The following is a 17,691-nucleotide window of genomic DNA, read 5'->3' on the forward strand; positions in this document are numbered from 1 at the left end:
AAAGATCATACTAGCTGTCCAGCAATGGTCTAAACCAAGAAATTTCTGAAATGCCAGAAAAAGAATTCAGAAAGTTGATTATTAAGCTTCTCAAGGTGGCACCAGAGAAGGATGAAAACCAACTTAAATAAATTAAAGGCCGGGGGCAGTGGCTCATGCCTGTAATTCCAGCACTTTGGGAGGCCAAGGCAGGTGGATCACTTGAAGTCAGGAGTTCAAGACCAGACTGGCCAACATGATGAAAACCCATATCTACTAAAAATACAAAAAAGTAGCCAGGCGTGGTGGCTCAAACCTGTGGTCCCAGCTACTTGGGAGGCTGAGGCATAAGAATTGCTTGTACCCCGGAGACAGAGCCGAGATTGTGCCACTGCATGCCAGCCTGGGCAGCAGGCTGAGACTGTGTCAAAAAAAAAAAAAAAAAAAAGAAAAGAAAAGAAAGGAAAAAAGAAATACAAAAAACATATAGGATACAGATGAAAAAGTCTCCAGGGAAATAGATATCATAAAGAAAGGACAATCACAACTTCTGGAAATGAATGTCACACTTAGAGAAATGCAAAATACACTGGAAAGTTTCAACAATAGAATCAAACAAGTAGAAGAAAAAATTCAGAGCTCAAGGAAGGCTTTTGAATTAACCCTATATGATGAAGACAAATAAAAATAATTTAAAAAATGAGCAAAGAATCCAAGAAATTTGGGATTATGTTAAATGACCAAACATAAGAATAATTGGTGTTCCCAAGGATGAAGAGAAATCTAAAAGTTTGGAAAATTCATTTGAGGGAAATCAATGAAAACTTCCCTGGTCTTGCTAGAGATCTAGATATCCAAATACAAGAAGCTCTAAAGAATACCTGGTAAATTAATCACGAACACATCATCACCTAGGAACTTACATAGTCATCAAGTTATCTAAAGTCAAGATGAAGGAAAGAATCTTAAGAGATGAGAGGCAAAAGCATCAGGTAGCCTGTAAAATAAAACCTATCAGATTAACAGGAGATTTCTCAGCAGAAACCCTGTAAACCAGAAGGGATTGGGGTCCTATCTATAGCCTCCTTAAAATAATTATCAGCAAAGAATCTTGTACACAGCAAACTAAGCTTCATACATGAGAGATAAAGTCTTTTTCAGACAAATAAATGCTAAGATAATTATTCACCACTACCAAGCCAGCATTTAAGAAATGCTAAAAGGAGTCCTAAATCTTGAAACAAAACCTTGAAATACACGAAAATAGAATGTCCTTGCAGCATAAATCTCTCAGGACCAATAACACAATGAGAAAACAATGAGAAACAATAACACAATGAGAAAAAAAAAACAGGGTATTCAGGTAACAACTAGCATGATGAATAGAACACTACTATGTCACATCTGAATACTAACATTGAATGTAAATGGCTCCACTTAAAAGGTACAGAATCTCAGAATGGATCAAAATCCAAAAACCAAGTGTTTGCCATCTTCAAGAGACTCATCTAACAAATAAGTACTCACCTAAACTTAAGGTAAAAGAGTAGAAAAAGATATTCCATGCAAATGGAAACCAAAAGTGAGCAGGGGTAGCTATTCTTATATCAGACAAAACAGACTTTAAAGGAAAAACAGTTAAAAAAGATAAAGAGGGACATTATATAATGTTAGAAGGATTAGTCCAACAGGAAAATATAACAATTCTAAATACATATGCACCTAACATGGGAGCTCCCAAATTTATAAAACAATTACCGCTACACATAGGAAATGAGATAGATGACAGCATAGTAATAGTGAGGAAACCCAATACTCCACTGACAGCACGAGATAGATCATCAAGACAGAAAGTCAACAAAGAAACAGTGGACTTAAACTATGCCCTAGAACAAATGGACTTCACAGATATTTACAGAACATTCTATCCAACAACTGCAGAATAAAGATTCTTTTCTTCAACACCTGGAACATTCTGTAAGATAGGCTACAAAACAAGTCTCAATAAATTTAAGAAAATTGAAATTATATCAAGTACTCTCTCAGCCCACAGTGGAATAAAATTGGAAATTAACTCCAAATAGAACCCTTAAAGCTATACAAATACATGGAAATTAAATAATCTGCTTCTGAATGATACTTGGGTCCACAATGAAATCAAGATGAAAATTAAATTCTTTGAACTGAATGATAATAATGATGCAACCAATTAAAACCTCTAGGATTCAGCAAAAGCAGTGCTAAGAGGAAAGTTCATAGCATTAAATGCCTACATCAAAAAGTCTGAAAGAACACAAATAGACAATCTATGCTCACACCTCAAGGAACTAGAGAAACAAGAATAAACCAAACTCAAACCCAGGAGAACAAAAGGAATGACAAAGATCAGAGCAGAACTAAATGAAATTGAAACAATGACAAAAAATACAAAATATAAATGAAACAAAAAGCTTGTTCTTTGAAAAGATAAACAAAATTGATAGACTATTAATGAGATTAACCAAGAAAAGAAGAGAGACGTTCCAAATAAGCTTAATTAGAAACAGGCCAGGTGCCACAGGTGTGGTGGCTTACACCTGTAATCCCAGCACTTTGGGGGGCCAAGGCAGGCGGATCACCAGGTGAGGAGTTCAAGACCACCATGAACAACATTTTGAAACCCTGTCTCTACTAAAAAATACAAAAATTAGCCAAGTGTGGTGGCACGTGCCTGTAGTCCCAGCTACTCAGAAGGCTGAGGCAGGAGAATCACTTGAACCCGGGAGGCGGAGGTTGCACTGAGCTGAGATCACGCCATTGCACTCCAGCCTGCGTGACAGAGCAAGACTCTGTCTCAAAAAAGAAAAGAAAAGAAAAGAAAAGAAACAAAACAAGAAATATTACAATCGATAACACAGAAATACAAAAGACCATTTAAGGCTACTATGAACAAGTTTATGCACACAAACTAGAAAACCTACAGGAGATGGATAAATTCCTGGAGATATACAACCCTTGTAGATTAAACCAGGAAGAAATAGAAACTCTGAAGAGACCAATAACAAGTAGCAAGATTGAAACGTAATTTTTAAAAATGCCAACAAAAAAAGTTCAGGACCTGGAAGATTTATAGCTGAATTTTATCAGACATTCAAAGAAGAATTGGTACCAATCCTGCTGAAACTATTCCAAAAGATAAAGGGCTAATCTTCCCTAAATCATTCTATTAATCAAGTATTACCCTAATACCAAAACCAGGAAAGGACATAACAAAAAAAAGAAAACTACAAACCAATATCCCTGATGAACATAGATGAAAAAATCCTTAACAAAGTACTAGCTAACTGAATTTGACAGCATATCCAAAAGATAATCCACCATGATCAAGTGGATTTCATACCAGGGATGCAGGGGTTGTTTAACAAATCAATAAATGTGACACACCACATAAACAGAAGTAAAAACAAAAAACATATGATCATCTCAGTAGATGCAGAAAAAGCATTTGGCAATAATCCAGCATCCCTTTATGATTAAACCAGTCAGCAAAATTGACATAGAAGGGACATACCTTAAGTTAATAAAAGCCATCTATGACAAACATACTGATCAGGGAAAAATTTAAAACATTTACCCTGAGAACTGGAACAAGACAAGGATGCCCACTTTCATCTCTTATATTCAACATAGTACTGGAAGTCCTAGCCAAAGCAATCAGACAAGAGAAAGAAAGAAAGGGTATTCAGGCCGGGCACAGTGGCTCACGACCATAATCCCACCACTTTGGAAGGCTGAGGCAGGCAGATCATTTGAGGCCAGGAGTTTGAGACCTGCCTGGCCAACATGGTGAAACATTGTCTCAACTAAAAATTCAAAATTTAGTCAGGCACGATGACACACACCTATAATCCCACCTACAAGGGAGGCTGATGCACGAGACTAGCTTGAACCCAGGAGGTGGAGGTTGCAGTGAGCCAAGCTCACGCCACTGCACTCCAGCCTGGGTAACACACACAGCAAGTCTCTGTCTCAAAAGAGAAAAAGAAATAAAGGACATTCAAATTATTAAAGAGGAAGTCAAACAGTTGCTGTTTACTGATGATATGATCATATACCTAGAGAACCCTAAAGACTCCTTAAAAAACTCCTAGATCTGATTAATGAATTCAGTAAAGTTTTAGCATACAAAATCAAGGTACACAAATCAGTAGCACTGCCATATACCAACAACGACCAAGCTGAGAATCAAATCAAGAACTCAACCCCTTTTACAGTAGCTGCAAAAAATAATAAAATACTTAGCAATATACCTATCCAAAGAAGTGAAAGACTTCTACAAGGAAAACTGCAAAACACTACGGAAAGAAATCATAGACAACGCAAGCAAATGGAAACACATCCCATGCTCATGGATGGGTAGAATTAACATTGTGAAGATGACCATACTTCCAAAAGCAATCTACAAATTCAATGCAATTCCCATCAAAATACAATCATCATTCTTCACATAACTAGGAAAAAAAATCCTAAAATTCATATGGGACTAAAAAAGAGCCTACATAGCCAAAGCAAGACTAAGCAAAAAGAACAAATCTGATGGCATCACATTACCCGATTTCAAACTATTCTGTAAGGATATAGTTACCAAAACAGTATGGTATGATATAAAAATAGGCACATAGACCAATGGAACAAAATATATAACCCAGAAATAAAGCCAAATACTTACAGCCAGCTGATCTTCCACAAAGCATACAAAAACATAAATTGGAGAATGGACACCCTATTTCATAAATAGTGCTGGGAAGACTGGCAAACCACATGTAGAAGAATGAAACTGGATCTCTGTCTCTCACCTTACATAAAAATCAACTCTAAGACGACCTGAAACTGTAAAAATTCTGGAAGATAACATCAGGAAAAACTCTTCTAGACATTATCCTAGACAAAGAGTTGATGACCAAGAACCCAAGAGCAAATGCAACAAAACAAAGATAAATAGATGGGACTTAACTAAAAAGCTCCTTCACAGCAAAATAAGCAATCACCAGAGTAAACAGACAACCCACAGTATGAGAGAAATATTCACAAACTATGCATTTGACAAAGGGCTAATATCCATAATCTACAAGGAACTCAAACAAATCAGCAAGAAAAAAAAGAATATCCCATCAAAAAAGTGGGCAAAGGACATGAATAGACAGTTCTCAAAAGAAAATATACAAATGGCCAACAAACATCTGAAAAATGCTCAACATCACTAATTATCAGGGAAATGCAAATCAAAACCACAATGTGATACCACCTTCTGCAAGAATGGCCATAATTTAAAAATCAAAAAATAATAGATGTTGGCATGGATATGGTAAAAAAAGGAACACTTTTATACTGCTGGTGGGAAATTAGACTAATACAACCACCATGGAAAACAGTATGGAGATTCCTTAAAGAACTAAAAGTACAAATACTATTTGATCCAGCATTCCCACTACTGAGTATCTACCCACAAGAAAATAAGTCATTATATGAAAGACACTTACACACGCATGTTTATAGCAGCACAATTTGCAATTGCGAAAATATGGAACCAGCCTAAATGTCCATCAACTAATAAGTAGATAAAGAAAATGTGTCATATATATATATATATATATATATATATATATATATATATATATGGTGTGTGTGTGTATGTGTATGTTTGTGTGTATATATGTATCATGGAATACTACTCAGTCATAAAATGGAATGAAATACTGGCATTCACAGCAACCTGAATAGAGTTCGAGACCATTATTCTAAGTGAAGTAACTCAGGAATGGAAAACCAAACATTGTGTGTTCTCAGTTATAAGTGGGAGCTAAGCTATGAAGATGAAAAGGCATAAGAATAATATAATGGACTATGGGGACTTTGGGGGAAGGGTGGGAGGGGGTTCAGGGATAAAAGACTGCACAATGGGTACATTGTACACTGCTCAAGTGATGGGTGCACCAAAATCTCAGAAATTATACCCAAAGAACTTAGCCATGTAATGAAACACCACCTGTTTCCCCAAAACTATTGAAATAATAATAATAATAAATGTTAAAATGTTTCTATTACTCCTCATTATGAACACTGAGATTTCTATTTAAATTTTTTAGATAGGCTCACCAATTGACTTAATTTTAAAATGTAGAACTAGATTTTTGGAGGTTTTAAGAAATTAATCTCAGTATGTTCATATGCAAACGATTAGTTGGGAGAACAGAAGCTTTTCGTAGTTGATGATGATTCCCATGTGGATGTATATATAAATTAGGCACACAGTATATAAAAATGGAAGGAATGCATTTGTTGTCAAACTTCCTATACTTTCTCCTTTGCGAAGCATTGGATACTTCTCAAACTATCAGTGACATAGTAATCTTTTTGTAGACACTATTTTAAAGTTTTGTTAAGGTATAATTAACATGTAACAAAAATTACATATATTTATGGTGTATTTGTGATGTTTTCATATATGCATACATCATGAAATGATTAAATCAAGGTAATTAAAATATTCATCACTCCACTTATTTTTTTCTGATGAGAACGTTTAAAATCTTCTCTCTTAGCAATTATTATGTGATACATTGTTATTAATAATAGTCACCAGGTTGTACAATAGATCTCCAGCACTTACTCATACTGGCTAACTGAAACTGTACCCTTGACTAACATCTCCCAAGCCCTCAACCCCTTTCTCCTACCCCTGGCAATCACCGTTCTAGTCCTTGAATTTATGAGTTCAACATTTTTAGATTTCACCTATTAGAGAAGCTTTCAGTTCACAGCAAAATTGAGTGGAAAGTACACCAGAGTGGTATATTTGTTAACAGTCATTGAACCTACATTAACACATTGTCACCCAAAGTCCATAGTTTTTAGGGTTCACTCTTAGTGTTAAACAGTCTGGGTTTTTACAGATGACGTGTATCCACCAATATAATTACATACAGAATAGTTTCACTGACCTAACAATTCTGTGTGCTCTACCTTTTCATCCGTCCCTCCCTGCTAACCCCTGATCTTTTTACTGTCTTCATGGTTTGACTTTTCCAGATTGTCATGTAGTTGGAATCATACAGTCTGTAGTATTTTTTTAGGTTGGCTTCTTTCACTTAGTAATATGCATTTAAACTTCCACCTTGTGTTTTCATGACTTGATAGCTCTTTATTTTTAGCACCGAATAATCCATTGTCTGACTTTACCATCATTTCTTTATTATTCATCTACTAAAGGACATCTTGGTTGTTTCCAACGAATAGAACTGCTATAAGCATCCATGGGCAGATTTTTAGTAGATATGTTTTCAACTTATTTACATAGTAACTTTTATTGTCCATCTTGTAAGCCTGAGGTTTGAGGACTAGGTTTGACCTTCATTTCAAACATTAGTTTATATTACGCCAGAGATGATTTCAGATAATTCAAAATGCTGTACTTATTTGCCAACTTTGTTAGTTAAGTGATTAATTTCATGATTTTAGAGGAAGAAAGGTGTACTAAAACTCTGCTCTGAGAAACTTGTTTTATATTTCCTTTTTGTGTATGTGAATATTCCTATGGCATTACGGCATGAATATTGCACTAAAATTTTGATCTAAGATCTGTTCTATATAAAGTGGAATTTATCTTGGAGAGGGAGAAAGGAGAAAGGGTCAATTTTGGATTCAAGCTTAGTGTGTTCAACTGTCCTAAATCATAGCTCACTGCTTGAGGCACAGGGTCTTACTGCAGAGTCCCCAGGAGAGGGTTAAGATACCACAAAGTTTTTTTTCCCTTTTTAAACATTTCTATAATTTTTATCTTAAAGACTATATTTTCATCATTTTTTCAAGCCACTTGGTTGTTATAGTTAGATACCTTGATACTATGAATGTTCAAGGAAATAATTTTATTGAAAGAGATTATTTTTTCTATTAAATATACAGTGAAACTAAAAGTAGCAAGGGGATACAGGCGGAAACATTAATTCCATCATGGAAAGAGCGAGTTTATTGCCTGCCTATTTGAACCGTACACTCTATATACCCTTTGGAGAAGAAAAAATATTAGTTCTTGGCAAGCCTCATGTCTTCATTTATGTATCTCTTCTGTTTTATATCTCAGATGTCTACTTGATGTAATCAAGGGGAGTAGTATGACTCAAACTTTTGTGAAGAATGAATTAAACTACCAGTATTAAATTTTCAGTTCGCACAGTGCAAGGGAACTAAAGATACCATTCTCTCAGTCTTTTTTTCTCTTCACTTAAATAGGTGAAAGAGAATATTTGATTATTTGTTTTAATGCTGCCTGGACAAACATTTGGGAAATAAATTAAATGTGAAATATATTACCTTCAAGGCATTGGTGGGCTATCATGGAACAGTTGAAAGTGTAGGAGCACAAGAGGCCAAATGATTTGGTTTGAACTGTGCATAAGCTCAGTTTCTTCTCTGGAAAATGAGGCTTCTCTTACCTACCCAATTCATTTGGTGGTGTTTTTTTGAGAATTAAATAAGACAATCCATATGAAAGTGAACGTTGTGTACCTAGAGCACTGAAGGCACTTACAACATGAGTACCCTCCTCCCCAACCCCACCATAACTTTCAGAAAACAGTAAGTCAGTACCTCCTGTGTGTAAAGCACCACATTTGGCACTGTGGCAGTATAATGCTAAATAAGATCCGGTTCTCCAGATGCAGATTATTACAACACTATAAATAGAATTAGTTATGAATGCGCTTCTTGACACCATAACTAGGACATACTGCAGCATATATGTACAATATTTGAAAATGACTTGCATGTTTGTATGTCTTAGTAACTACACACAGGGTAACTACTGGATTTGATGGGAGTTGAGAGACATGGAGATGATTTAGGAGGGAAGCTAGTCATGTAGTCAAACACCACACTTTATAAAACTCCAAATTATAGCTTCACTTCTCCCACTATGAATGTACTATCTAATATGATAGCCACTATCCACATGTGGCTATTTAAATTTAAGTTGATAAATGAAATAAATGCTTAAAAGTTCAACTATTCAATAGCCACATGTGGCTAATGGCTAGCTACCATATTGGTTAGCACAGATATAGGACATTTTTATCAATGTAGAAAGTTATATTAGAAAACTATTCAGAAGCTAGGGTTCAAATTTAGGGTAAAGATAGGAAGAAGTAAATTGTTTGGCAGTCTATTTCTGAATTCTTGTACCCATAACGGAAATAATGCAATGTTGGCAAGAAAATATGAGAGAAGGAAATCATAGATATTCAGTATGTTTTTACTTGCATTGATGACCTTTTTTGAATGCTTACTAATACACTTTAATTAATTTGCACCCCCATACACATAGTCAATGGGATGTACATCTTGTTTTATGAACATCGTATAGCAGAGGACACTGAAATACAGATTTTAAGTACATTTCCTAATCATAGCATGAAGGGAAATATAGCTGAATTTGAACTCAAGTAATTGGACTCCAGAGCCCTACCTAGAAACTAATCTGAAAGGCAGTGGGTTGAATTAGTAATAACAGCCTTTAGAAGAAAATTTAATTTTTTTCTGTTTATTGCCACCAATCTTGGTTGTTTCCTGATGGGAATTGGAAGGGCACTTTTGGAATGCATAACTGTTCTCTTATAGGGTCAATCAACCGATGTATAAGTATTTTAGAAGCTATAAGTATGTATGTTGGATTAATCTTGCTGAGAGATAAAATCAGTAGTCTTGATATTATAAATTTTACTATTTATCCTATTGACTGCTTGCACACAATCCCAATAGCTTATTGGTAGTAACTTCTCATTTTGCTAACACAAAATATTGAATCCTACACTATGGACACTGTTGTACAATATAGCATGACTCTTGCTAGTGAGTGAGTGAGCCTAAATTTCTATCCAATTTAGGTTCAGCTTGACTGTTTTCTATTCATTATTCATATTCAGTAACTTTCAGAAAAGTTTTGAAGGTATTAAATTTTTCAGTTTTGCTTTCCTGAATTTATTGAAGGCATTTTATGCATAGTTATGCCATTAACTTAGTGAATTTTGAAGGCCCTGGGAACATGTCCCTTGGGGATGTAAAAATTCTAATACAGAGTATTTGGTCCTGTTCTCAAGCCGATTATGATCTAGTTTGAGGAGGCAGTCTAACAATTCATTCATTCATTCATCTATTAGTTTTTGAGGACATAATATTGTCTAAAAAAGCTTTCATGAGTAAACAAAGATAATATACAATTTAAATGCTGTAATTCTTTGGAGAATTGAGCAGTTAATGGAAAACTACTATGGAAACATATCAGGTGAGCTATTGAAGGTTCTCTTTTAAATTCTTGATGAGCAGAGATCCTTATTTCTAGTTACATGTGATAGACTTGATAGGACTAATGAGTGTGACTTAAAAAAATCCTCAAATAAAATATTTTATCTGGATGAAAATTGGAAGCTTCTATTCACACTGTTCGCTATTTCCCAGTCTTCAGCTGGCATGGGAACACTCAATTTAACAGAAGCAAATAGCCCATAAATTACCTAAATGCCAAGTAGTTAGATCAGTGTTACTGCTAAATTCTTCTACACTGGGGATTCCCAAGTTTTGGAGTATCAATAGCCAGCTTTCATTTTATTTGTCTTAAAATGACTTACCTGTCTTCCAATATGATTGCACTGAATTTTAAGTAAATTCTGAGATTCTGGCATATGATAGGTACATGACTTTGTAAAGGGAAAATAAATGCTATTTTCATTTATACGCTCAGTGGTTGTCCTTGTAATTTCTTCAAGAGTGGGCTGAATGATATTTGAGGGCTTGTCACTTGTGCATATTCTTTCAAAATGTATCCCTTAGTGGATTAAGTGTCAAATCAATCTCTTGCTTCTTCAGTGCAAAATGGATATTTTGTTCCTTTTTGCCACGTAGATCATGTACCTCATGTCATTTAGCAAGGCTGTAGCAATGTGAATTATTTGATAGTTCCTAGATTAAGTTTTTACATGCAAACTCGTATATTGATTTGAAGTGGTAGTTTTTTCTGCCCGCCAGGGATATAGGTGGTAGATCTTAAAGTGGCTCATTGTTTGGATTTAATTTTGTTCTTTTCCTAAACATAGTTTTTACCTTATTCATGTCATAAAAAAGCTTTACCATCATCTCTTGGATATTTTATTCAGCAGATTATTTTTATAATATGTTTTGGCTGACATAACTTGCCTACTACTTTGATTTTTTTTTTAAGTTTGGTAGTATTGATAAAATATAAAAGTCACTAAAAATCCTATTACTTGTTTTGGAATTATATAAAATAAGTAAACGTTCCTTGATACATCAATCAATTCCCTTCTTCAAGGGCAATTACTATCAATTTATGCATGTCCTTGTTGAATTATTTCTAAATTTACATTCTATAATCATGTAAATATTTATATATGTATCACAACATATTTACATGCAATTTAACTTTATGGCCATCTATGTTGCATGTGTATACACACACTAATGTGTACACATGTACATACATCATAAAATGATACATCATAGGAAAAATATCTCTTTGCAAATTTGTTTCTGCTTAAGAGTATATTCTGAACATACTTCTGGTTCAATACATGGACATGTGTTTTTTATGATTGTATAGAGTTTCATTGTATTTATGTATTATATGTCATTCTACCAGCTCTCTTGATGTATTTTTGTTTTTTGCTATTCAATCAGTGTTGCAACAAATATACTTGTACATATATTTTAATCATGAGTGCTATTTTGTGTGTAGAATATATTCTTAGAAGTGAATTGCTAGATTTAAGGAATTTATATTTTAATTTTAATACATACTAATTAATGTTTATGAATACTTTACAAGGGAAACATTATACTACACTATTTCTGATTGTTTTTATAAGTCATCTAGGAAAGCATTCTTTTGAAAACCATTACTTGATATCTGGACAAAATCATTAAAGGAAATATTTCTGTATAGGGTAACCCTATATATGGTTTATATAGCTATAGTGCCTGAAGTATATATCTGTGTATTTATGCAGAAACTTTGATTATATCTATCATAAATCAAATTCGAGTTGCAACAAAGAGATTGATCTTTGAGATTAGACAGACACCCATTTTGAGTGATGTGGTAACTGAATGTTTTAAGTTATTATGTATAACCACAAAATCCCTGGAACTCTAGTAAGAACTCTAGTAAGAGTTGCATGTTGGCAGGACTTCACCAATCCACCTAAGCCACTATTTTATTTTTTTTTTATAACCATCCTTGTAAATGAGTTCAGCAATCAACAATATTTTGGTTGTATTTAAGGGTTCACTGTGAATATAAGAAAGATTTTATAAATTTAAATCACAAAGTGCTTCTCCCTTGATTTTTTTGCTTGTTGAGGCAAAGTCCTATGTAGCCCAGTTCACCCGAAGGCATGCTCATTCTTTCACATCACGAAGAATTACATTCTTTAGCTTCACGGAATGTCATGGAAATAATTTATTTCTATTAAAGAAAAAAGATAACACTTGGTATGGTTCCAAGGGAGATTTCCTGCTTAAAATTTTACGAGATGGTTAACAGAAAAGTCTATCCAGGTTCACCCCCACCCTTATCTTAAGCACATTCTTATCCCAGAATAGAAATGATGCAGAATGTAAACCATGCATTTCAAGGTCAGATAGCAGAGTTCAGACCAGAATTATGTTTGTATTATATTCTATTGCTATATCCTGTGGTTTAAAAGAAAATAGTCTGGAAAAAAGTCTGTAGAATGTTATATTTTTGATAGAATATCTCACTCTGTCACCTGAGTTGAAGTGCGGTGGCATGATCAAGGTTCACTGCAGCCTCAACTTCCTGGGCTCAGGCAATCCTCTTGCCTCAGCTCCCCAAGTAGCTGGGACCATAGGTGCACACAATACCTGGCTAATTTTTATTTTTATTTGTAGAGATAGGATATCATTATGTTGCCCAGGTTAGTCATGAACTCCTGGACTCCAATCCTCCTGCCTCGGCCTCCCAGAGTGCTGGGATTACAGGCATGAGCCACCACACACAGCAAATGTTATCATTACATTATTTTTTAACATTTCCCTTTCTTGGTATTGATGACTGAGACTTGTGATGTCAAATAATTCTGCTGCTCTCTTTTGACTTTATAATTCTTGTGTAATTTTTACAGTATGTGTTTATACCTCTAAGAATGCAGGTGTATATATGTTATTTGTATATCATATTCATATATTTGTATTTCTCCCATTCCTCTTTCACCAATGAGAAATACATTTATAAGTACTTTGTGAAAAATACTGATAGAATGCTTAGATGAAAGGGAAGGCCATAAAAATTATAGAAGAGAAAGAGAAGCAGCAGCCTGAGCCAAGAAAAGTACTTAACTATCTTAACTCCTAGGTACTAAAAAGAAAAGGATATGTGCTTGCAGGAACAGATTTTCAGTCCCTTACTGCCAGGTTAATTGCATAGCATTATATTTCCTTTCTAGGGTTCTTTGCAAACCTACTTATTGGCATGAGGTCATTCCAAAGCATTTTGTTGAAAACATGTTTTTAAAACATCATTGTGCTAACTTTGACAGATTTCTCCTAGAACGAATTTCTTTATTTTTCAGAATCTACCGTTGAAGAAGATCCCATGCAAAACCAGTGCACCCTCGGGCTCCTTTTTTGCCAGAGACAATACAGCAAATTTCTTATCCTGGTGCCGAGATTTAGGGGTGGATGAAACATGTCTATTTGAATCGGAAGGTTTGGGTATGTATTAACTTCAGAATTTTAGTTGATAAGATACTCAAATTATCTTTTGTCTTTGTCAGTATAGCCATCAAAAAGTTTTTTGTATGATGTCATTTTGCAGATTATTAGCTTAAAAAGTCTGAGTTTGTTGAAATCTTGCAGGTTTGCTGCTAACTTGATACTTTGAAAATAGAAAAATGAATATGCCCTCTTACTATTGGTTACCTCATGGATACAAGAATAGAAACAGAAGTAGCAGAATTTTTTCCAAGCTAAATATAAGGGCCATTAGTGCAAAATTGGTGCAAAATTGTGGATATTTGGAAAACAGAGGACCAAATTTTACCCCCAGGCTTTGATTGGATTAAAGGGTAGCTGTGCACGTTCTAGCCATAGAGAGCACTCTTGTCTTTTCACCTCTACAACAGTATGGAAACACTATTGCCCATAAGCTCTACCTTTATTGAACATACAGATTATTCATTCATTTATTTATTTTTTAGTGAGTTCAAAATCAGGCAAGATAACAAGAGATTAATATCATCAAAGATGTTGAATTAAAAGACAGATACCTTAGTGCCTACACCTACTGAGATAACTGCGTAGATTTCTGTAGTTGTTTCTGACTGAATTTAGGCAAAGTCACTTCCAAATCATAGAATGAGCTTATTTCTTTGGAAGAAGACATACATTGGAGCATTCAGTGTTTCAATACCACTCCATACCCTAGGATAACATGTTCAAACTTTCCATGTAGGCTCCACCACAGTACAACTCAAATATGTAAAATATTAGAACTAAAGGCTCATTTTTGCAAAATGCAACCAAATTGAGAAAGGAGACATCTAGAGAAAAAAACTTTGCTTTCTTCTTGCCTGAAGCCTTAAAAATCAATTTAATAGGTCATATAATAACAAATATTAATATCAAAGTAAGGTGAGCATCCTTCAGAGAGAACAAGTATACAAATTACCTTCCAAACAGCCAAAATGCCTATTGCCCCTAGGCCCCATTCCCATGCGTAACCTAGGAAATTTACAGAAACAGCTGAAATCTTACTCGTTTTATGTGCTTAAGGAAATCTGTATTTGTTCTCAGAGGAGTTGGTGTGTTATAGCAAAGAAATACCATCAAATTTCTGAAAATTCTCTTAGCAAAGATGGGAACAGCATAAATTTAGCCTGGGGGAATATGCTAGACCTGAATAAAAAAAAGGAAACAGAATAATCTCACAGTAGTCTGCTGTACACAATAGTGTGCTCATGAAATGCTCAGTAAATAAATCAGCTTTTGATTATTATTACAATTTCCTCATATCAAAGTAAAAAAATTTGGTGGAAGATGTGTGCGTACATGGATAATACCTGTTTTTCAGTCCTGTGGTTAATTTACAGATCAATTTTAACTTTCAGGTTTGTAGGAAACCATGTGAGTGGAGGATTATAGGAAGGGGGTGTAAAAGAATTATTTGCACAAACAATTAAATAAAATTGCTTACAAGATCTGGTAAATGTTAAGATCATGTAAAAATATATAGCCATAAAATCAAATCTTAGTAACAAGGAGTACACTCTGCATGTGTGGACAATTAACATCACGATTTAAAATTCTACAGTGCCTCTGAATTGCCAAAGAACAATCACATGGGGAAACTATCGTTAATTTGCTAGTTTGTTCATTGTACAATTTTTCATTAAAGAAGCATTTTCTCAGTGATTACTATAGGCTAAATTGGTTAATAAAAGCTATGAATGTAAATATGGTCTTGTCTCATTTTCTCATTGTCCACGACTTCTTTTGTTGTTTGAACTAATGAAATTTTCCTGTGGACACCAAGAAGAGTCCATCTAATATTAAATCCTCTCTGCTAGAAATAGCACTATAGGTGAAGGTTCTAATGTGTATTTACTTTGATGGCTTTTAAAAACCCCATCCAAATAATACTACATTTTACCCTAAAATTATAAAGTTTAAAGCAACTTATATAATGACCCTGGTATATAAATGCATACTCTATAACAAATAAAATTATGTCAGGAAGAACTTTTAGATGGCCTACTTCTTCAGCCTGTTTGAAAAAGTATATTCTGACATTATAAAAAGCCCATAAGTTATATATATATTATATATAAGTGTACAAAAATTTTTGTACAAATTTTAAAGGCTATAAAAATTTAAAAATCTTTTGTAAACTTCTCAGTACCAAGTTAAATTAATTAGTTAGGTTTTCCAGTTGCTGCTCAATGAAAAGATAAATTTGCAATTTCTCCTGCTCAGAATAGAACCCAAAGTGATATGTAATAGGCTCTAGGGATGTAATAGAAGGGGGTCAATATTATGGCATTGACTTTAGGATTAGTCAGAGAAAGGAAACAGCTGTGCTCATAAATGTTCATGATAATCAGGAGGAAGGACAATAAGAAGTTCCATTTCCACAAGTGGAACCCTTTCTCCCTGTTTTTTTTTTTTTTTTAATTATTCATTGTGGGTGAGGAAGAGATTGAGCCGCTGCTGATGGCTTTGGACTCTACTTGCAGAATTGACTTTCTTGCAACAATAACACTGTGTCCTCTGCTTGATGTCTTTTCACACTTCACTTTTGAAAGGAAATTTGGGGCAAGGCTATTTTTTTTTTAACCTCAAGATTTCATTTCAGTGGCACAGAAGATGAAGCACATCCTTTGTGTCCTAGTGTTTTGAACAGCAAATAAAATGAAAAGATGCTCTGATGAACGGGAAAAATGTGTTTGAATGATAAAGTAGATCACTGTACTGAGTGTGTATGAAGAGGCTTCTGTGTTTAGCTGTTCAAAGGTCTTTGCCTGCATAAAGCATCCTTATCTTTGTGGCAACTGATATGCTACCCTCTGTTGCAGTGCTTTTTTGTACAATTATTTGTCAGAGGATCTTGATTCACAACTCACTGTTCTCTTTTCACAACAGCTAATGGCAAGAAACCTCAGTGGGTGAGGGAAGGTGTGCAAGCGACGAACTGGGGAGAAGGGAGAGCAACTAATTCCATATGTTTATGTCATGCTTCTTGTCTTTTTTATGCTTGGCAGATAACTTCCTATGCCACATACAGGGTTTAACCTATTATTTATACTCTGTGACATTCTTTAGAGATAACTTTTCCGCTGTAAAATGTCAGTTCTTAGATCATGTGTTCGCTACATCCTGAAATGTTTCAGAAATAAACCCATAGAAAAGTGGAGATGAAGAACCTATTTGCAAAAGACTTATAAAAATCCAATTAAGATGTTAAAATGTTGGACACTTTAGTAATAAGGTAGATGTGAATAAAATCTACCTTATTACTAAAGGTAGATTTTAGCTATGAAAAAATAGCTAAATTAAGAAAATTATATAGTTAGTATTGATAAGTATATATTATATCAGAATCTTCCATACATTGCTGAAGAAAATTGGAAATTGGCATGCTTTCTTTGGAAGGCAATTTTATATCAAAGACCTCAGAAGTATTTATACACTTTGATTAAGTTGTTCTGCTTCCAAAAATGTATTAAAAGGCAATTAGTAGAGATAGGAACCAGAATGTCTACTGAAACATTAAAAAAAAATAGCTGGAACCTATGATATTTGGTAGCAGCTTAAACAAATTGTAGTCATCCATAGATGCCATCCAAAGACAATATTCTTGAAACTATTTAAGGATATGGGAAAATATCATATATGATTAACATGAGGTCACACGTTTGTATCTATATTTAACAATAAAATTTCACGTTCAGAATTTGAAGGAAAAATAAATAGTAATTAGGTTGTAAATTATATCATTTTCTTCAATTATCTATTAACAAACTTAAGATAGTGAAGAATTATGGCATGTAATCTGAAACATGAACAATTGATTTATATTATGATGCAATTGGACCAATTAGCCTAGAGATTTATTGACATAAAATTTTATACATCAGTATATTAAAAGGA

At 34.2% G+C, this 17,691-nt stretch overlaps 1 protein-coding gene across 8 annotated transcripts in view; it reads left to right on the top strand.

Moving 5' to 3' along the window:
* The window catches only part of GAS2 (growth arrest specific 2), a 261,526-nt gene that overhangs the window by 86,752 nt on the left and 157,083 nt on the right, over nt 1-17,691 (top strand). For all 8 annotated transcript variants that reach the window (XR_008669940.2, XR_008669941.2, XM_031016006.3 and 5 more), the window contains exon 4: nt 13,617-13,758. Coding sequence is in view for 6 of the 8 variants with exons in the window: in XM_031016006.3 (XP_030871866.1) it covers nt 13,617-13,758 (142 nt within the window). In the remaining 2 variants the exon portion in view is untranslated. The remainder of the gene's footprint in view (nt 1-13,616; nt 13,759-17,691) is intronic.

Source organism: Gorilla gorilla, chromosome 9, assembly GCF_029281585.2.
Source record: "Gorilla gorilla gorilla isolate KB3781 chromosome 9, NHGRI_mGorGor1-v2.1_pri, whole genome shotgun sequence".
Classification (NCBI taxonomy): Eukaryota; Metazoa; Chordata; class Mammalia; order Primates; family Hominidae; genus Gorilla; species Gorilla gorilla.